General features: G+C 37.8%; 3 protein-coding genes, 1 non-coding gene and 1 pseudogene across 4 annotated transcripts in view; 3 read left to right on the plus strand and 2 right to left on the minus strand.

Moving 5' to 3' along the window:
- The window catches only part of LOC125588710, a gene marked incomplete at its 3' end in the record, with an annotated part of 76488 nt that overhangs the window by 41614 nt on the left and 14019 nt on the right, over positions 1-20855 (plus strand). The window contains exon 5 of the mRNA XM_048760414.1: positions 4587-5299. Within this exon, the coding sequence (XP_048616371.1) occupies positions 4587-5299 (713 nt within the window). The remainder of the gene's footprint in view (positions 1-4586; positions 5300-20855) is intronic.
- Positions 1913-2019, minus strand: LOC125589383. Its single transcript, XR_007325575.1, has one exon. It is a non-coding gene; the product is annotated as a small nucleolar RNA R71 (small nucleolar RNA).
- LOC106404254 lies at positions 5620-13032 on the plus strand (annotated as a pseudogene).
- Positions 15201-19377, plus strand: LOC106404822 (protein disulfide-isomerase 5-3). Its single transcript, XM_013845486.3, has 15 exons — positions 15201-15350; positions 15532-15622; positions 15752-15846; positions 15952-16009; positions 16710-16894; positions 16990-17047; positions 17244-17284; positions 17373-17447; positions 17542-17598; positions 17692-17758; positions 18126-18251; positions 18329-18550; positions 18623-18784; positions 18978-19055; positions 19144-19377. The coding sequence occupies exons 1-15, from the start codon at positions 15310-15312 to the stop codon at positions 19219-19221; spliced, it is 1434 nt and encodes a 477-aa protein (XP_013700940.1). The 5' UTR covers positions 15201-15309; the 3' UTR covers positions 19222-19377.
- LOC125588711 (early nodulin-like protein 3) lies at positions 19411-20510 on the minus strand. The gene is made up of 2 exons (XM_048760417.1): positions 20000-20510; positions 19411-19916 (listed from the first exon to the last, which is right to left on the minus strand). The coding sequence occupies exons 1-2, from the start codon at positions 20163-20165 to the stop codon at positions 19507-19509; spliced, it is 576 nt and encodes a 191-aa protein (XP_048616374.1). The 5' UTR covers positions 20166-20510; the 3' UTR covers positions 19411-19506.

Here is a 20855-nt window from a genome sequence, read left to right on the forward strand (position 1 = left end):
AGTGTTTTCATGGAGATTAGTGAGTAGTTTCCTTAAGAATTCATGGGTTAGGCAGATTAGAGTAACTTAGTGAAGATCTATGGTGTTATTGTATTAGATCCTTGTATGAACTTGCTTGTTGAGTATTTTTAATGCTTGTTTAGTCTTGATCACTCTAAACCTGATTTCTAAACACTTCTCATCAGACATGATTAGATGAAGTGTTTGAATCAACTCAACTAAGCTCTAGTGAGAATAGCCAAGGACACTTGATGTTAAAATTGCTAGATAGTTATTAAACTTGAACTTAAAGATTGCTTGATTGAATTAAGCCAAAGACATTTGATGTTTAATGATTTCTAAGCAAATGGACATTTACCTAGACATAGGACTTGTCTAAAATTGTGTTTAGACTTAAGAGATTACTTTGATTGAAAGCTTGTCACCTAGATTGGATCTTAGTTACTTGAAGTCAATTCCCAATACCCATGGATTCACTTGTCTAAATTGATTAAAACCTTGTTGTATTGCTCTGTTTGCTATTGCTACTTGTCACACACTCACCACTATTGAATCTGCTTAGCTTAAGAAATGACTTGTATTCTCACTGATTCACATCACTAGGACTGGTTCGACATTCACCCCACTATACTACAACATTTGCAATAGGCAAAAAACCTATTATCAAATTGGCGCCGTCTTGATCACTCTAAACCTGATTTCTAAACACTTCTCATCAGACATGATTAGATGAAGTGTTTGAATCAACTCAACTAAGCTCTAGTGAGATTAGCCAAGGACACTTGATGTTAAAATTGCTAGATAGTTATTAAACTTGAACTTAAAGATTGCTTGATTGAATTAAGCCAAAGACATTTGATGTTTAATGATTTCTAAGCAAATGGACATTTACCTAGACATAGGACTTGTCTAAAATTGTGTTTAGACTTAAGAGATTACTTTGATTGAAAGCTTGTCACCTAGATTGGATCTTAGTTACTTGAAGTCAATTCCCAATACCCATGGATTCACTTGTCTAAATTGATTAAAACCTTGTTGTATTGCTCTGTTTGCTATTGCTACTTGTCACACACTCACCACTATTGAATCTGCTTAGCTTAAGAAATGACTTGTATTCTCACTGATTCACATCACTAGGACTGGTTCGACATTCACCCCACTATACTACAACATTTGCAATAGGCAAAAAACCTATTATCAAATTGGCGCCGTTGCCAATCCTAGTCTGATTGTGACATTGAGTTTGAGTCTTTGCTTGAGACTAAGTCTTACTTTTATTATATCTAGTTACTGATACTCTATCCTAGCAATTTTGTATCTCAGGTGCATGAACTTGAGGAGCAGAGGCCCAACAAACCTAGTTCCACCAGTTGAAGACATTAAACCACTTGAAAGGCAGATCGCAAGGAGAAGAAGAGAAGAAGAGCAACAGGCTCACCTACACAGATTGGGATTTATGATGGAACCAGTTCCAGAACAACCTCAAGCTGAAGAGGGCAATGGTCAAGGAGCTGCCAACCTTCGACCTAGACAACCACAACACCAAGCTAGAGCCATCGGTACATATGATCAACCGAACATAAATGGGAATAGGTTGGGCATTAGGGCACCCCCAGTTACCAACAATAATTTCGAGATCAAGTCCAGCCTCATCAACATGATTGAAAACAACAAGTATCATGGACTTGCCTTGGAAGACCCACTAGATCACCTTGACAGATTTGATAAGTACTGTGGCTTGTCAAAAACAAATGGAGTTTCAGAGGATGCTTTCAAGCTCAGATTGTTTCCCTTCTCTTTGGGAGACAAGGCTCACACTTGGGAGAAAAACATCTCAAGTGATACTATCACCACTTGGGATGAATGCAAGAAGGCCTTCCTCAACAAGTTCTTCTCTGCTACAAGGACTGCCAACCTTAGAAATCAGATCTCTGGTTTTCAACAAAGAGGACTTGAAGGATTTTCAGAGGCATGGGAGAGATTCAGAAGCTACTTGTCTCAATGTCCCCACCATGGCTTCAACAATGAGAGCTTGCTAAGCACTTTCTACAGAGGAGTCTTGCCTAAATTCAAAAGCCAGCTTGACACTGCAAGCAATGGAAACTTCTTGGGGAGGACTGTCGAAGATGCTTTAGAACTCTTGGAGAACATGGCACAGAGTGACTCTGTATACAATGATGAATATGATAGAAGAGACAGAGGTGGTGGAGGAGAAGATATGACCACAAAGAGAGAGCTGAAAGCACTTCAAGAAAAGATTGACATGCTACTATCAGAAAAGACCAAGAAAGAGGAGTTACATATGGTTGCTGAAGTTGATGGAGTAGAATGCCAAGAAGATATGTACTATGTCAATGCTCAGGGTACATGGTACAAGAAGGAGCCTGACTATCAATACCAGAACAACTACCAACAGAAACCCTTCTACAACAACCAACAGAAGCCATTCAACAACTACCAGCCAAGACCATTCTACAACAATCAGCCTAAGCCATTCTACAACAACAACCAAGGTGGTTACCAACCCAAACAGAACTTCCCTCCTGGATTCTCACCAAAACCAAGTCAACCTGCACAAGACCAAGCTGGATCATCAACACAACCTCCACAAGAGAGTAGTACTGAAGCTATGCTGAAACAATTATTGGAGGGACAAACAAGAAGTGAGAAACAATTAGGGTATGAGCTGAAAAATCTCCACAACAAGATTGATGGGAATTACCATGATCTAAACAACAAGTTCAAAGCCTTGGAGAACCAGTTTGTCTCTATGACAGCCAGCTCAAGTCGCCAACAAGGTTCCCTACCTGGAAAGCCTGAACAAAACCCAAAGGAGACAATGAAGGCAATCACCCTAAGGAGTGGAAGAGAGTTGCCTCCTAAAGTTCTCATTAAGGATAATGAGAAACAAGGTGGGGAGGTGGTCATCAATGTAGATGATGATGTGGTGATTGTGGATGAGAAGACTAATGAGGAAATCTTGGAGAAGATAGTTGAAGCTAAGGGCAAGAGAAAGATGGAGAGGAGAAAGTTGAGAACAAAAATGAGGCTGCTACATCAACAAAGGAGAAATTGTTCACTCCTCCTCCCTATGAGCCAAAGCTTCCCTTTCCTGGAAGATTCAAGAAGCAACTCCTAGAGAAGTACAAAGCCTTGTTTGACAAGCAAATGAGTGAAGTTCAGCTCACCATGCCCATAATTGATGCATTTATGCTGGTTCCACAATACAGCAAGTTCTTGAAAGATGCTGTAGAACAAAAGAAGAAAGAGATGGAAGGGATGGTGATTCTTACTCATGAGTGCAGTGCCATTATTCAGAGACTGACTGTCCCAAGGAAGCTAGAAGACCCTGGTAGTTTCACCCTGCCATGCGCCATTGGACCTTTGACATTTGAGAAATGTCTATGTGATTTGGGAGCAAGTGTCAGCCTCATGCCACTATCCATTGCCAAGAAGCTTGGGTTTACACAATATAAAAAGTGCAAGATCTCTTTGGTGCTAGCTGATCGATCTGTCAAGCTCCCCATTGGCATCCTAGAAGATCTTCCTGTCAAGATAGGAAATTGTGAAGTGCCTACTGACTTTGTAGTGCTTGAGATGGATGAAGAGCCTAGAGATCCTTTGATCTTTGGAAGACCTTTCTTGGCAACTGCTGGAGCAATGGTGAATGTGAGAGATGGCACAATTGATCTCCACCTTGGAAAAGATCACATTCTCCATTTTGATATCAAGGAGATGATGAAGAAGCCCACAACTCAAGGAGAAATATTCTACATTGATGAGATGGATGCCTTGGCTGATGATTTCCTTGAGGAGTTAGCGATTGAGGACTCTCTTCAACATGCCCTGACCATTGAAAGAGAGACCCAAATGATTGAAAACAAGGAGAGTGATGAGCTAGTAAGAAGGCTAGATGTTCACCTTGAGGAGGATGGAGAAGATGAGTTCATGGAGTTGCCACAAATGACTCAACATGCTGCCTCAGCAGACATTCAAGAGAACCTCCATGAAGCTGATTGGAGTGAGCTCAAGGCACCAAAAGTGGAGCTTAAACCTCTTCCCCATGGTGTAAGGTACGCTTTCCTTGGACCTAATGAGACATATCCTGTCATTGTGAGTAGTGAGCTGACTGAGAATGAATTGTCTATGCTTTTAAATGAACTTAAAAAGTATAGAAAAGCACTAGGATACTCACTTGATGACATTAAAGGAATCTCACCATCTTTGTGCATGCATAGGATACATCTAGAGGATGAATCTAAAACTTCAATTGAACACCAAAGAAGATTAAATCCTAATTTGAAAGATGTTGTTAAAAAAGAGATAATCAAATTGTTAGATGCTGGTGTGATCTATCCTATCTCTGATAGCAATTGGGTTTCACCTGTGCATGTAGTTCCTAAAAAAGGTGGCATAACAGTTGTTAAGAACGAAAATGATGAGTTAATACCAACAAGAACAATAACTGGACATAGGATGTGCATTGACTATCGAAAACTGAATGCAGCCTCTAGAAAGGATCATTTCCCTTTACCATTCATTGATCAGATGTTAGAGAGGCTAGCTAACCATCCTTATTATTGTTTCCTTGATGGATACTCTGGATTTTTCCAAATCCCTATACACCCAAATGACCAAGAGAAAACGACATTCACTTGTCCTTATGGTACCTTTGCATATCGAAGGATGCCATTTGGACTGTGCAATGCACCAGCAACATTCCAAAGAGCAATGATGTCAATTTTCTCTGATCTTATTGAGGATGTAATGGAGGTGTTTATGGATGATTTTTCTGTATATGGTTCTTCGTTTGCTACTTGTTTGTCAAATCTTTGCAGGGTATTACAGAGATGTGAGGACACTAACCTGGTGCTCAATTGGGAGAAGTGTCACTTCATGGTCAAGGAAGGGATTGTTCTTGGACACAAAGTTTCTGAGAAAGGAATTGAAGTGGACAAAGCCAAGATAGATGTCATGGTTGGTCTAGCTCCACCAAGAACAGTGAAGGATATAAGAAGCTTTCTGGGTCATGCCGGTTTCTATAGAAGATTCATCATGGATTTCTCTAAGATAGCTAGACCATTGACCAGGCTGTTATGCAAAGAAGCTGCATTTCACTTCGATGGGGAATGTATGGAAGCTTTCAAAAACCTGAAGAATGCACTCATCAGTGCACCCATAGTTCAACCGCCAGATTGGGATCTCCCCTTTGAGATCATGTGTGATGCAAGTGACTTTGCTGTAGGAGCAGTCCTAGGCCAGAAGAGAGACAAGAAGTCACATGTGATCTACTATGCAAGTAGAACCCTTGATGAAGCTCAAGCTAAATACTCTACAACTGAGAAGGAGCTATTGGCCATTGTCTTTGCATTTGAGAAGTTCAGAAGCTACTTGGTTGGGTCAAAGGTGACTGTCTACACTGATCATGCTGCATTGAGACACCTCTTAGCCAAGAAAGATGCAAAACCAAGACTATTGAGGTGGATTCTGCTGCTACAAGAGTTTGATCTTGAGATCAAGGACAGGCCTGGAGTTGAGAATGGAGTAGCTGATCACCTGTCCAGGTTGAAGGTGGAGTGTGGAATCCCTATTGATGACAGACTTCCAGAAGAGCAAATGATGGCTATTCATGCAGTGGTAGCTGTTTGTGAGACAGGAAAGAAACTTGAAGAGGTGAAGGCGGCTGATGAGAAGGGTCCTTGGTATGCTGATATAGTCAACTACTTAGCTAGTGGAAAAGAGCCATTGAACCTTGAAGGTTATGCCAAGAAGAAGTTCTATAAGGATGTGAAGAGATATTATTGGGATGAGCCTTACCTCTACATACTTTGTAGAGATCAACTCTATAGAAGGGCAGTGGCTGAAGAAGAAATTGATGGGATCCTTACACATTGTCATGGATCATCCTATGGAGGCCACTTTGCTACATTTAAGACAGTTGCAAAGGTGCTACAAGCTGGATTTTGGTGGCCTCACATGTTTAAAGACACCCAAGACTTTGTCTCAAGGTGTGACTCTTGTCAAAGAAGAGGAAACATCACCAAGAGGAATGAAATGCCTCAAAACCCCATCCTAGAAGTTGAAGTGTTTGATGTCTGGGGTATTGACTTCATGGGGCCTTTTCCTTCATCTTATACCAACAAGTACATACTGGTGGCTGTAGATTATGTCTCTAAGTGGGTTGAAGCAATTGCAAGTCCAACCAATGATGCAAAGGTGGTTCTAAAAATGTTCAAGAGCATAATCTTTCCAAGGTTTGGGATTCCAAGAGTTGTGATCAGTGATGGAGGGTCTCACTTCATCAACAAACTGTTTGCAAACCTCCTTAAGAAGAATGGTGTGAAGCACAAGGTTGCAACTCCTTACCACCCCCAAACAAGTGGTCAAGTTGAGATTTCCAACAGGGAGATCAAGTCCATTCTGGAGAAGATTGTGGGGGTTACAAGAAAAGATTGGTCCATCAAGCTTGATGATGCATTGTGGGCTTATAGGACAGCTTACAAGACACCTTTGGGAACTACACCTTTCAACCTTCTCTATGGAAAGTCTTGCCATCTACCAGTTGAGCTTGAGTACAAGGCACTATGGGCAGTCAAGTTGCTGAACTTTGACATCAAGAGTGCCAAGGAGAAGAGATTGATCCAGCTGAACGAACTTGATGAGATAAGACTTGAAGCTTTTGAAAGTTCAAAGATCTACAAAGAGAAAACAAAGGCTCTCCATGACAAACATATCCTGAAAAGAGACTTTAAAGAAGGAGATCAAGTTCTTCTCTACAACTCCAGACTGAAGTTGTTTCCAGGCAAGCTCAAGTCAAGGTGGTCTGGTCCTTTCAAAGTTAAAGAGGTTAAACCTTATGGAGCAATAGTTTTGTGGAGTTCTGATGGAAGAGAGTTCACCATCAATGGACAAAGGGCTAAGCTTTACTTGGGAACCAAATCGGAAGACCTGGGAACTTCAGTTCCACTTTCCGATCCAACCACAGTCTAACCTAAAGGAGGCAAAGTCAAGCTAGAGACTTAAAACAAGCTCACTTGGGAGGAAATCCCAAGAGTATCCTTTGTATATATGTGTGAATGTTTTTAATAAATTGTGTGAACTATCCTTGTTTGTGTGTTTGTTTGTGTGAATTGTGTGTGATTTCAGTTTGGAATGTGCTCAGGAAAAGGAAAGGTTTCAAAAGAGGCTAGGAAAGAAACACAAGTGCTGTGGAGACATGCTCATAGCGACATATCCATAGTAACATGCTCAAGTCGCTACAGTCACAAGGTAAGTACTCTAATCCGGTTTAAAATCTCTCCACATCTCTAGTAATTTTTATTTTACTTATCATGTAAACCACTCCAAATTCAAAGTCACACAAGAGACTGTGTGATTCGAGTGTGGTGGGGGTACTATAAAAACTGATCATTTTGCTTGGTTTTATTTGGATGATTTGCATTTGACATATCTAGCACTTTGCATCTGTGTGGATTTTAATGATTTGCATTTTGGATTTTCTTGTGATTTCTAAAAAAAAAAAAAAAAAAAAAAAAAAAAAAAAAAAAAGTTGTGTGTTTTGAATTATGCATAGGGAGCCATGATTGAAATTGCCATGAAAAGAACATATCTACAAGCATCTCTTGAGCCTTGAAAACTCTTTTTGAAACATGTGGCTCATATGATATTGACATTGTTCTTGAAACCAATTACAAACTGAACTTGGGCATAATGAATTTAATCTCTCTTGCATATGGGCACTTACATACTTAATCATGGATTTCATACACATTTGGGTTATCTTATTCCATGTAATATCCTTTGATTAACCCAAATGGCACTCCCCTACCCTTAAACTCTTGCCATTCTTTGAAACCAATATTGATTTGTTGAGTGAGGTCTCTTATTGATAGCTTGTCATGTGCAAAATCTTGAGAGTATTGGGAGCGACATATGTTTGTTCTCATCTATTGCTAGCATAAGATCCTCATTTGAACTAGCATCTAGGATGGTGAGTGAGTTTGTGTGTTTTTAAGTTGTTATATCTTGGGTTTGAGAGAAGAGAAAAAGATCAAAGAGTGTCAATAAGAAAAGAAAACCAATAGGAACCAAGAAAATAAAAGAAGAAAAACTCTTAAGTGTGTCAATTAGAATTCCCCAAAGTAAAAAAAAAATGAATGAAAAATCATAATGGGGAAAGAAAAAGAGTGTCAAGTTCTTAGTTGGTTGATCATGTAAAAAAAAAAAAAAAAAAAAAAAAAAAAGAGAGAGTTCACTTGGTGAGAAATGTGAGTGAAGTGTATATACTTGGGTTTTGAAATATAAAAGATGGGTAGAATTTGTAATCACTTAGGAAGAAGAGTAGAATGATGTGAATGAGCTATGTATGCATGAATTGCTCCTAGTCTTAGATAAATTTTGCATAATGATCATGCTCCTTGTTCTTGAGTGATTACCACCATTAAAAAGATTGTATTTGAACCTTTCTTTTCATTCATAAAAGACCATTAATCTACCAAGCCAAGTGATTGAGATCATGTGCCCATTTGTGAGAATCCACCTTGTGTGTGTGTGTGTGAATGAATGTGAGAATTGGTTGAAGTTACTTGTTGATTGATGAGCATTGCACTTTGTATAAAGAAATAAAAAGAGTTTGATAGGCATTGAGAAGCTAGACTGATAAAAGAATGACCAATGATTGTTTGCTATGATCATTTGGAATGTTGTAGAAGAGCTAGGATGTGTGTCTTTTGGCTATGAGCTCCCTTTTTCAAACTTCTTCCTTCTTAGGACTTGAAAGTTTACTTGAGGACAAGTAAAGGACTAGTGTGGGGGAGTTGATATCTTGTGAATTTACATGTTTTTAACTTCTTATTCTTGCATGGTTTGGTCATTTAGAGTATCATTTAGGCACATTTAGGTTGCATATCATTGCATTTGTACATATCAGGTGTTGGAGAGCACCATGGATGAGTTAGAAGACCATTGGAGGGATTTTGAGTCCAAAGAGTGAAAGATGAACACGGATGAAGGCCTTAAAGATCTCTTCTGAAGCTCAAAATTTGTGGAGACACTGGAAATTGAGTTAGCTTTACAATGGAGGTGGTTTCAAGTCGTTTGGAGCTGTATTGAGGGATTTATGATCAAAATACTACACACATATCAATATGACATTCCTAGCGGCCAGGCGTAGCGGCAAAAGATGGTCGCTACATAAGATAGAGCTGAGGCGCCTAAGTACCGTAGCGGGAGTGTGTAGCGGGTTAGAGAGACCGCTATAGTTGAAGCGCTTTCTGTAGCGGTCTTCCGTAGCGGCATAATGAGGTCGCTATGAGTTCAAGAATGCGAAAAAATCGTCTAAGTGTCCTAGCGGCCACCCGTAGCGGGCATGTCAGGTCGCTACAGGCGTAGTGACCTCTGGTAGCGACCTTTTATGGTCACTACGGAGAAAAATATCTGTTTTTATGGGTCAACCCCAGCTCGAGTTTTAGATATATATAACTACTTTTCAGACAATAATTGGGGATCTATCTACTTTTTTATGAAGAACACAAGAACTCTTGAGAGAAAAAGCTTGAATCTTTAGTTTCTTTTCTTCTTATTCTCTTGAATTTGCTTGTTTAATCCTTGATTATCTTTATTCTCTGTTGTATCTACTTGAATATGCTTCAATCTATTATGAGATTAAGTGTTTTCATGGAGATTAGTGAGTAGTTTCCTTAAGAATTCATGGGTTAGGGAGATTAGAGTAACTTAGTGAAGATCTATGGTGTTATTGTATTAGATCCTTGTATGAACTTGCTTGTTGAGTATTTTTAATGCTTGTTTAGTCTTGATCACTCTAAACCTGATTTCTAAACACTTCTCATCAGACATGATTAGATGAAGTGTTTGAATCAACTCAACTAAGCTCTAGTGAGATTAGCCAAGGACACTTGATGTTAAAATTGCTAGATAGTTATTAAACTTGAACTTAAAGATTGCTTGATTGAATTAAGCCAAAGACATTTGATGTTTAATGATTTCTAAGCAAATGGACATTTACCTAGACATAGGACTTGTCTAAAATTGTGTTTAGACTTAAGAGATTACTTTGATTGAAAGCTTGTCACCTAGATTGGATCTTAGTTACTTGAAGTCAATTCCCAATACCCATGGATTCACTTGTCTAAATTGATTAAAACCTTGTTGTATTGCTCTGTTTGCTATTGCTACTTGTCACACACTCACCACTATTGAATCTGTTTAGCTTAAGAAATGACTTGTATTCTCACTGATTCACATCACTAGAACTGGTTCGACATTCACCCCACTATACTACAACATTTGCAATAGGCAAAAAACCTATTATCACCATCTCGATTGATGGATCTGAAGCTCTGTTTCCTCCTCAAAACCGTTCAACATTTTTTCTTCCTCATGCCTTAAAGGCTCTGTCTTTGAGCGTTTCCTTCAATGGGTGGAGGTTTCCGAACGTAAAGTTTAAGTCTTGGGCAAGAAAAATGTCTGCTTTTCACGAACCCACTTGGAGAAAAGCTGGAATCTTCGAAGCAGTTGTTGCATCCACGCTAAAAATCTGCAAAGACTCGGATCTAGTTCTTGGTATTGCGTAGAAATGGTGTCCTGACACCAAAACCTTTGTGTTCCCTTGGGGAGAAGCAACCATAACACTTGAAGACGTTATGTTGCTGAGACAACCGAGAACAAGAGATCATGTGAGACAGATTCTTGAAAACTCGAGCATGGACTGTTTTGAGTGGCGTCCCTACACCAAGACTGTGAAAAACTTGCAGTTTCCTAAGTTTTACCCTGAGAAAGAGATGTGGGTTCCTGTTGGTCCTGATCTTGATGATGATTTTATCTCATTTGCTCGATGCATCAAGGTGTCTGATTGTTTGGAACACTACTTTCCCAACCGAGTGGCTTCACAGTTCGGGTTGCTTCAGGATGTTCCTTGTCCTGTGAACCGGAACAACCTTTCAAAGAAGGAAGCTTGCGATGAGTACAACAAGCCTATTGAGGATTTGACGTTATTCATCCCTTCCCGTTCTGCCATACCTCGTGTCACCTCAATGTTCTGCGAATGGTGGAGGAAGTTGTTTCCACAACTCCATCATTCTTTGAAGGAAAAGGGTGTTGGTGATGCCTATGATGATACGTATACTTCGGATTCTAAGAGACAAAAGCTATTTCATGAAAACAATGAGAGTTCTGTGGTTTCATCGCACAATGATGAAGGCGATGAGAGCTCCCTCAAAGCTGCTAAAGTTAATGATGAGAAGTTTGGTGTAGGAGATGCTTCTGAACCTCTTTGTAAGAAATGTAGACTTGAGGCTGATGACAATTATTGTTCAGGGCTTGCTTCAGTAAGAGCTGATGTAGACAAAGCAGATAGAGAGCAAAGGAAAGAAACTGACGTAACGGGAAGCAAAGCAGGGAAACTTATTGTCCTGAGCCCATGTGATGAAAGGAACCCTTCTCATCCTCCTTCTGCTTTAGGTGGAGCGATGGGCATTGTTGTATCACCAGTAGAGACAACGAAACCATGTGATGATGAGCTTGATGTATGTGGAAGCAATGTAGAGAAGATGACCATGATTGATTATGTAACTAAGGAGACAGAGTTTTCTCTCCATGAAGATGGTGCCACAGCTGGAGAAAAAGAGAGTTCAGAAAGCTTGATCCATAATGATGACAGCTAGATCTAGATAAAGCAAAGGAACGAAGGTAATGATGAAACTGGCAGCAGAACAGGGAAGGATATGGATATGAGCGCAAATGATGAAAACAACACTTCAGATCCTCCTCTTGGTTTTGATGATGCAACTCAAGACATTCTTGTGTCACCACCGCCAGAGACAAGGCAAACGTGTGACGATGAGCTTGATGTACATGGAAGAAATGTGGAGAAGATGTCTATGCCAGATGATGGCAGCAAGGAGCCAGAGTGTCTGCTTCATGAAGATGGTGGCATGGCTGGAGAGAAGGCGAGCTCAGAGAAGAAAGAAAATGACAGTTTGATCCAGAAAAAGATTGCATCAAATGCAGACAACAATGAACCAACTCCTTATCAAAATCTTGCCCCCGGAGGTTCTGAAGTAGCTGGTGAGTCAAACAAAGGCAAGGCTGTAGGTGATGAAACTCAGGGGCATGACTGCTTCTTTCATGACACTGTCCTTGGAAGTGAAGAAACTATGAAATCCAGTGAGAAGTTAGAAAAGAGAAAAGAAGATGTTGGTGGTGGTAATGACTCATATGAAAAGAGTCTACACAATGTGAAGGAGCTGCACCGTCCATAGAGAAGCTGGCGTTGTCAATAGACGAGCGTATTGCCAAGGCTGAAAGAAATGTGGCGTGGTTGAAAGCAAGGAAAGCCGCAAAACTGAAGAAAATTGCAGCAGCAACAGCAGCTCGTTTGATCTAAGGGAAGTTCAATGATGTTTTGGAAAAGAAGTCAAATGCAAGTAGAAGAATATAAACATCTATCTTTAACTCTGTGTGTTTTTTTTATGCTTTAGTATCTTTTGAAGACTGGTTTGGTTCAAGTGTTTCATTTTGTATGTTTTGAACTCAGTTATGAGCTAATTGCTCCTTACTTTGTGTAAGAACAAATTTGGCTTTTTATGCTTTAGTATCTTTTGTGAAATCCATCATGAGATCAGATCATCATTGATAATCCAAGTAATATGGATTTATGAAAAGGATCCATGGGGTTTCATTAGAAACTATAGAACCAGAGGATGCATACAGACATGAATGTCGTAACTGTGATCACTACCTTTTATCATTCTGATTCTTTGATATATACTATTTACTATTGACAAGTAAGTTTATGAAATATCAAAATTCATATTGAACACTTTGCAAATAAATGTGTATCATATTCGTAGCAGAGAATCAGAAGTGAGAGAGAGAGAGCTTATGACAAATGATTCTTCAGACCACTTTTATTACAGTTTTGCAATATATACACTACTACTATACTGTGGTCTGCACCTGAGAGCTTAAGAATTTCTCATTTTTTTTCAGGAGGCTTCTCCAGCAAGTCGGGTATCACCTCAAAAAGATCTCCAACAAGTCCATAATCAGCATTCTACCTACAAGTTCATACAATCATACCCAATCGTTGGGTCCTAACTTAGATAATTAGATTGACGATAAGAAGAAAGGTTTTGTAATTGTGTTTGTTACCTAGAAAATAGGTGCATCTGCGTCTTTGTTATTATCTAAGTATTGAATGGCTACTGAAACACCAAACGCCATGTATAGCTCTTGTCCCACCTAACACACACACAAACTCTTCCTGGAGTTCAAAAGCCGTTACAGTGGATGGAGTGTAGTCAAGAGAAGATCCAAAAAATATTACATGAAGGTCATTAGGAACCTATCTAGCATCAACAGCAGCACGAGTAGCACCAACTGTGCACATAAACATTTATGCAACTACACTTTTCAGGTCGTTCTGTATCCTGATTTGATTGTCCCACGTATCTAGATCTGCTGACAGAAATGTGGGAATTTATGAGAGATTGACTCATATCAAGAGAGAATACAATCAACTTGTGACTGAATCTCCTTCACCCACAACATAGAACTCGTCCTCAACAAGAGTAGAGACAACCAATCTGTAGGTGAAACCACACAAATAACCTACCATACAACCAAGAATACTACTGATCGAGTATATCAGTTATACGGAGGAGATTAACACTCTACTTTGAGACTAACCCTTAAGAAACAACACAACACAAAGAGTTTATGTACCAGAGATAAAAAGGATTAAGAATCAGTAATCTAGAATTAAGAATAAAATACAAAGAGTTTACTAAGGATTATCAAGACAAGTACAAGGCAGCCTCTAAACCATGATCCTTAAGCACTTTACATTGTAAACATTGATTAAACACAAGTAAAAGGAGAAGAGAGAGCACGAGTTTAGATCAGAGAACTTGTCTATTTTAAGTATATTCAGGGTATCTTAAAAGAGAGAAGCCACAACCTTTATGTAGGCAACACAAGATTTGAAAAATAAATGCAACAACACTTGCCTGCTCTTGCATGAATAATTTAAAATCTGAACATGCAAGAGATCTTCATTTCCTAGGAGAATAATTGTTGTGTATACAGAGATCTTCATTTCCTAGAACTTGCTTCAATTCCCGAGTATGCATAATTAATTCTTTTCCAACAGCTAGTCTTATATTATACTACCTCCGTTCCCGAAAATAGGATTTTCTAAATTTATTTTTTGTTCCAAAATGATAGATTTTCTAAAAATTTAAAGTACTTTTAGTAGTTAATGTTCAAAAGTTGTATACTTTTAAGAAACATTAATTGAAAATATTTGAATTTGTTAAATACTATTGGTTGATATTTATTGGAAAATGTATAATAACATAAATAATAAATTTAATTGTAAATATTTATTATATTCTTAATATGCGTAAATACTTTAGAAAATTTTTTCTTTCAGTTCTAGTTATTATTTCTTCATGTTTGTTTCTCTTTGGGTCTTCATTTCAATAAGAAATAGCATATTCAGTGTTTTGAAAAAGACAAGGCTTAGAACAGGGATGCACAAGAGAATACTAAACAAACCTTCTTTGAAATTGAGAGATAATAGCCTTCTTTGACTCGGAGTCTGCAGTTATTGGTGGTAACAGGAAAGGATGTAGTTCTAATAGTCAACACACAAGGATGTATCCGAACAAAAACAACCAATTTAGCCCAAGGTTCAGCGAGAGAGTACTCAGATGTATCTGAATCAGCAACAAGTACCTACAAAATGTACAAACACTGAGAGAACAACCACAAGCAAAAGAAGAGAAGTGAGAATGTAGTAGCTACCTCCGAAACAGAAGTATGACAAGAAGCAGCAGCTCCTTGAAGAGAAGAGCCAGAACCAGCCAATAAGAAAGAAACTGAAGAGCTCTCACTCAACTGCAACTACTGTACTCACTGAGTAGGACAGCTCTCGTCATTGCTCTTCTGATTGGTCTCCTCCGTCAGATTCCGATCACTTGGTCGAGTTTTGAAACGACACCGTTTAAAAACGAGAGAGCAAACGACGACGTTTTTAATGGTCAAAGTTTTTTTTTTTAATTATTATTTTATTTTAAAGAAGGGTCAAAGTTCAAGATCAAAGCAGAGTACTTCACGTGTGAGTGATACCCTAATTCTAGTTCTAATTATAGTATGAATATTGTATGATACTTTCCTATTATATTTTCAGATGAGAGAGATAGAGATCATTCAAAAAAAATAAAAAAGAGATAGAGATCACTGTCGAGATCTGCTTTTGTTTAATTTTGTTTCTTATTTGTCGCAGCCATGGTTTCCACCACCAAGATCAAGTCCGTTGATTTCTACAGGTACCAACACTCTCTTGCATTTCCTCTCTTATGTCCCACGTTAGATGATACATATGTTGTCTATGTATATATTTTGTATATATGTGGACACTATGTGTGCTGCATTATGCCTGTTTTCTAGATTATGGATAACATTTCACAGAAAATTGTGTATGAGTGTAATTTTATGTTGTTATTTCAGGAAAATTCCAAGAGATTTGACAGAGGCATCTCTCTCTGGTGCTGGTTTATCCATTATAGCTGCCCTAGCTATGATGTTTTTGTTTGGAATGGTAAAGAACGTCCTCTCTTTCTTGCCTTGGTTTCGGATTTTTCGGATCTATTTGATTTTGTTTGTGGAAAGACTATCTCATATGCTTCTGCATTGTCCAGTGATTCTATCTAATGGTTTGTACTTGTAGGAGCTGAGTACTTATTTGGCAGTTACCACCCAAACATCTGTAGTGGTTGACAATAGCTCTGATGATGACTTCTTACAAATTGATTTCAACGTCAGGTAGAATGAACAATACCTACATGCTATTTTGTTAGTATCATTCATTCTTCTTTGTATATGTTATATGTTTGGTTTCTTGATACATTGGCATTTTGGTTTTGGTAGCTTTCCTGCTCTCTCATGTGAATTTGCATCTGTTGATGTAAGCGACGTGTTGTCAACTGTAAGTTTCTATTTCTATTTCTATTTCTGCCAGAATACATTGCCTAGCGACTGTTTGCAGGCCTGGACAATTAATCTGAAATCTTAAGAATCTAATCTAACAAAAAAATTAACCAAAACCGGCTGTAATTCACAAATATCCTAACGGTTTCTATATTTCTATATTTAAATTGAATCGAAACCAAATTGAGAACCGGTTTTACACCTATAAAATAATAAAAAATATATAAAATGATTTTAACTCTAGTAAAAATATCTTAAGTATCCAATTTTTTTAATCCGAAATAATTTGAATTATTCGATATTTTAATCTAAACACTCGAAATTATTCGATATTTTACCTGAATTACTCATATATTACCCGAACTACCAAAAAACTAAACCGAACCAGAATCAATCTAAAATCGATTTTTTTTCTGGATATTAGCCAGTTCATGGTTTTATTATCCGAACCAAACCGATACTGAATTTCCCTGGTTTTTGATGGATCCCAAACTCTCCTATCCAAACTAGATGATATCCAAAATAACCATTTGAACAAAACTTAATACAGGATTGTCGAATCCTAACTGTTTATACTAACGCAATGTATAAAAATAAAAGAAAATCTAGTTAAAAAAAAATACTAACCTGAAATGAGAGGAAAATAACAGCAAAAGTCTTGACAAACCAATGTTTAAACTTTGTTGGTAATTCTTCAGAACAGGTTGAACCTAACGAAAACAATAAAGAAAGTTCCAATTGATCCGCATTTAAGAGAAACTGGTGAAGAGTACCACCCCACCCCTGACTCAGATCTCATCAACCATGGAGACGAACACCATGACGACAATACTTATGCTGCTATACCTTTATCTGGTGGTACTTTTGACAAGATTTCACATAAGTAAGTTGGCAACTTCTTTTACTTTGTATTTACTACTACTATAGTACATGTCCAAGTGTTTGATGAACTACTGAAACCGAACTTTTTTTATGCAGATTCCCAATTTTGGTTGTTAACTTCTACGCGCCGTGGTGCTACTGGAGTAGTCGCTTGGTAATGTTGTTCTGTCTTTTCTTAGGGTGCTTGTCAGTTTTTAATGTTTTCATGAAAATATCTTATAAAGACTAGGTAACAGTTTCTTTGTGGTAGATGAATCAAAAAATTTGTGAGTTTTTATTGGTCTGCTTACCGATGTTCATGCTTAGTCTTTTACAGTGTTTATTTTCTTATATATGCTAAAACTTTTCAGAGACCATCTTGGGAGAAAGCAGCTGAAATTACAAGACAGAAGTGTGTATTGTGTTCTTTTCTATTTTATTAGTAAACTTTGAAGAATCATCCAGTCGCATGCTTCTCTGATGACTCTTTGGCATTGCAGATATGGCCCTGAGAATGACGGGCGTGTCCTTCTTGGAAGTGTTGATTGCACTGAAGAACCTACTCTATGCACAAAGTAAATCATTGTTATGTTTCACTCCCATATTCCTTTATCTTTTTTTCAAAATAGTTTTGTTTTAGTTTGACCTATCCTAATCTATCAAATCAAGGTATCATATACAAGGCTATCCATCTATTCGTATTTTCCATAACGGAAGTGATCTTAGGTGAGCTTATTGCAGCCATTAGTTGCTTAGATCTACCAGTAGCATGCTGATGAACTGTTTTGCTTATTATCTTGACTATCTAATCTTGCTCAGGGAGGATCATGGGCACCAAGAACATGATTCTTATCATGGAAATCGGGACACAGAGAGCCTAGTCAAGGTAGACTAAACTGAATTATATTCTACCATTAGGAATATATAATTTTAATTGTTTAATCCTTATACCACTTTGTATACTATGTAAAATGTTATAGAATAAGAATGTTAGACTGTGTAATTGTGTTGTGTTTTGATACAAGGTTTATAAATATAGTGATTGGCATAAACATATTGCTAACACTAAATAATATAAACTTTGATAATTCATATTTAACAGAACTGAAAAATATAGCAATAATGTAGATATGCTAGAACTATATTTCAGGATCTTTATAGGCTTTATGGATTTTGCAATCTTGACCCGTAAAATACACATTTTGCAACCTACTTTATCACTATATATACATAAGAAGATTTGTTTCTTCTAGATGGTGGAAGGACTGCTAAGACCTATCAAGAAGTTTGATGGTACAACTAATCATGCGGCTTCAAGTATTAGAAAGGCACCAGTTAGTGGAGGTTGTAGAATCGAAGGCTATGTGCGTGCCAAGAAGGTAAGAGTTTACAATGTTCTTATCTCTTCTTCTAATGGTTTGATATTGGTAATTATTTGTTTTTTTGTTTTTTTCAGGTTCCTGGCGAACTCGTTATCTCAGCTGTTTCAGGAGCTCATTCATTCGATGCTTCTAGAATGAACGTGACACATTTTGTAAAACATCTCTCATTTGGTAGACTGATTTCAGATAGGTTGTTGACTGATATGAAACGGCTACTGCCTTATCTTGGTCTAAGCCATGACAGGCTTAATGGAAAATGGTTCGTTAATGAAGGAAAGTTTGCTGCTAATGTTACTGTAAGTTTTCACAAACTTTTATGTGAAGTTACTACTCGAGGTTCCTCTTTATTAACATGGGGACAAATACAGATCGAACATTATCTTCAAGTAGTCAAAACAGAAGTAGTTTCAAGAAGGTTCGGTCAAGAACACTCAGTGATTGAGGAATATGAATATACAGCTCATAGCAGTGTGGCTCATGGTTACTATTACCCTGTTGCAAAGTTTCACTTCGACCTCTCTCCCATGCAGGTTTCTTTCTTCATTGTATCTCTCTCTTACCATAAACATGTTTATGTTAATTTTAAAATTAAAAAAAAAATCGACAATGGGGGCCACACAACATATGTATAATGGCTTTAAAAATTTGGGAGCCAAGACGTGTTTCATCTGGCTGTGCCTAGAAGATACCAGCTTACACGTTGTGATCATTGTTTTTTTTCAGGTATTGATAAGCGAGAACCCAAAGTCATTCTCACACTTCATTACAAATGTTTGCGCCATAATAGGTGGTGTTTTCACGGTATATAGTATTCTTTTTTTCCTCTAAATTTCTATCATTCTCTTCTGTATTCCATGGTGAAACTATAATTCTGCTCGTTGGATTTCAGGTGGCCGGGATACTAGATTCGATATTTCAAAGCACTTACGGAATAATGAAAAAGGTCGAGCTAGGGAAGAACTTTTGAAAGGGACGAGCGAGTGATTACATGTTGAATTTTTCAGTTTTATTTTTTATGATCTACAAAACCATAGAAGAAGAACTCGGTTCTTAAATAATTTGTAGACTCTAAATGTTTTGCAATAACAGTATCAAAGAGAAGATAATAATAGCATCTTGATGATTCTTGCTCTTTAGTTTCTTTAACCTTCATATATATTGGTCTAATGGTTATATAAGTTTTTGCGTATCATTTACATTATCTGAAAAGAGAAAAGAACAGCACCACACATATACACACTAATTTACCAACTTATCTGAAAAGAGAAAGAAACATTGTAACAATGAAAGCAGAAGGCAGAACAGAGGAGGCAAAAGGTGAAGCTGAGTTTCCGGGAGTATCTTGTGAAGGCGCCGGGGTTATTTCAAAAGTTCCTGTGTAAGTAGGAGAGGGTGATGATTCTACTGAAGGTGAAGGAGGAGGTGAAGATGTGGTTGTTGTATTTGTACTGCTTCTATCAGCCATGACAATGATTATAAGCTTCTGGTTCTTGTGACAATTGTCTTTGTTTCCACTGATGAAGTAGTATGTTCCTGACCGGTCAAGCTTGAAGGAAGTGTGTCCGTCTGTGAATTTAGCAGTGGGTTCCTTGGTGTTGCAGCTATCGTAAGCATCTCTTGTCACTTGAAGCACTGAGTCTTGGTTTTGTTGGTAGACAAACACTGCATTACTTTTGACCATGAGTATGATGCCATCATAAAGATCTATGTTCAAATAGAGCAGAGTAGGTTTACTAGGAACTTACGCAAAGAGTCACTGATTTGGAATCTGCTTTTCTCTGCCCATTGATTGTATAGTTGATCATCTGAGGGAACAGTCCAACCTTTTGATCCTCCTACAACAAACTCTCTGGCGCTGACCGTGTTAATAATCACAAGAAGACAAACAAGAAAGCTGAGCCTGTGAAGCATCTTTGTTATGATTAGGTCTCTTAAGCTTTTTAATGAATGTATGTTTAGGAATAGATGGTGAAAGAAGAGAGAGTTTTTATACAAAAGGTAAGGCTTTTAGGCAACCTTTCTTGAGATTCTCCCAACTCCATTTGATTTCTTGAGAAGAAAAGCAAAGGAAAGCATAAAATGTTAGGAATCTTTGGTGAATTTTGTTACAAGTAACGGGTTTGAATCACTTTTGTGATATTATTTAAAAAAACTTGCGGTGCATTTACAACAGTTAAACTTAAAAATATGGTATTCTAAAGAATTGTATATTTTTTTTTTTTTTATGGAAACCGTTTCTATAAGTAGCGCGGTTGTGGTTGCCAAGGTATCTTCATGTATAGATTTCACAGTTTGTTCTTCCCCACTGCCCTCCGATTGCTTGAGCCGCAAGGCAACCGAAAACATCCTTGCCTCGTAAAGAAACCATCAAGCCCTAGGAAAAAGGCAACGGACGAGTAAAGTTAAGATCCAAATTGGGCCTAAGACTTCATCAGAACATTAATGGCCCATAAAGAGGAGCGATGTACGTAGTTTAAGACCACCAAACCCTAGCATAGGTGTTATTGGTTTATATATTTTAATTGATTTAGAAATCTATATAGTATTTTATAAATCCAATTAAAATATGCAAATTCAGAGGTTTTTCTTCGGATTTGAGTC

The sequence above is a fragment of the Brassica napus genome, chromosome C6 (assembly GCF_020379485.1).
Source record: "Brassica napus cultivar Da-Ae chromosome C6, Da-Ae, whole genome shotgun sequence".
NCBI lineage: Eukaryota > Viridiplantae > Streptophyta > Magnoliopsida > Brassicales > Brassicaceae > Brassica > Brassica napus.

Bases quoted from the DNA above. Each gene is read 5' to 3' on its own strand.
- LOC106404822 (XM_013845486.3), top strand. From the start codon at position 15,310: ATGGTTTCCACCACCAAGATCAAGTCCGTTGATTTCTACAG. The intron at 16,895-16,989 runs GTAAGTTGGCAA...TTTTTTATGCAG, and splicing joins TTTGACAAGATTTCACATAA to ATTCCCAATTTTGGTTGTTA. The intron at 17,448-17,541 runs GTAAATCATTGT...TATCAAATCAAG, and splicing joins GAACCTACTCTATGCACAAA to GTATCATATACAAGGCTATC.
- LOC125588711 (XM_048760417.1), bottom strand. From the start codon at position 20,165: ATGCTTCACAGGCTCAGCTTTCTTGTTTGTCTTCTTGTGATTATTAAC. The intron at 19,917-19,999 runs GTAAGTTCCTAG...AAAGTAATGCAG, and splicing joins CCAAATCAGTGACTCTTTGC to TGTTTGTCTACCAACAAAAC.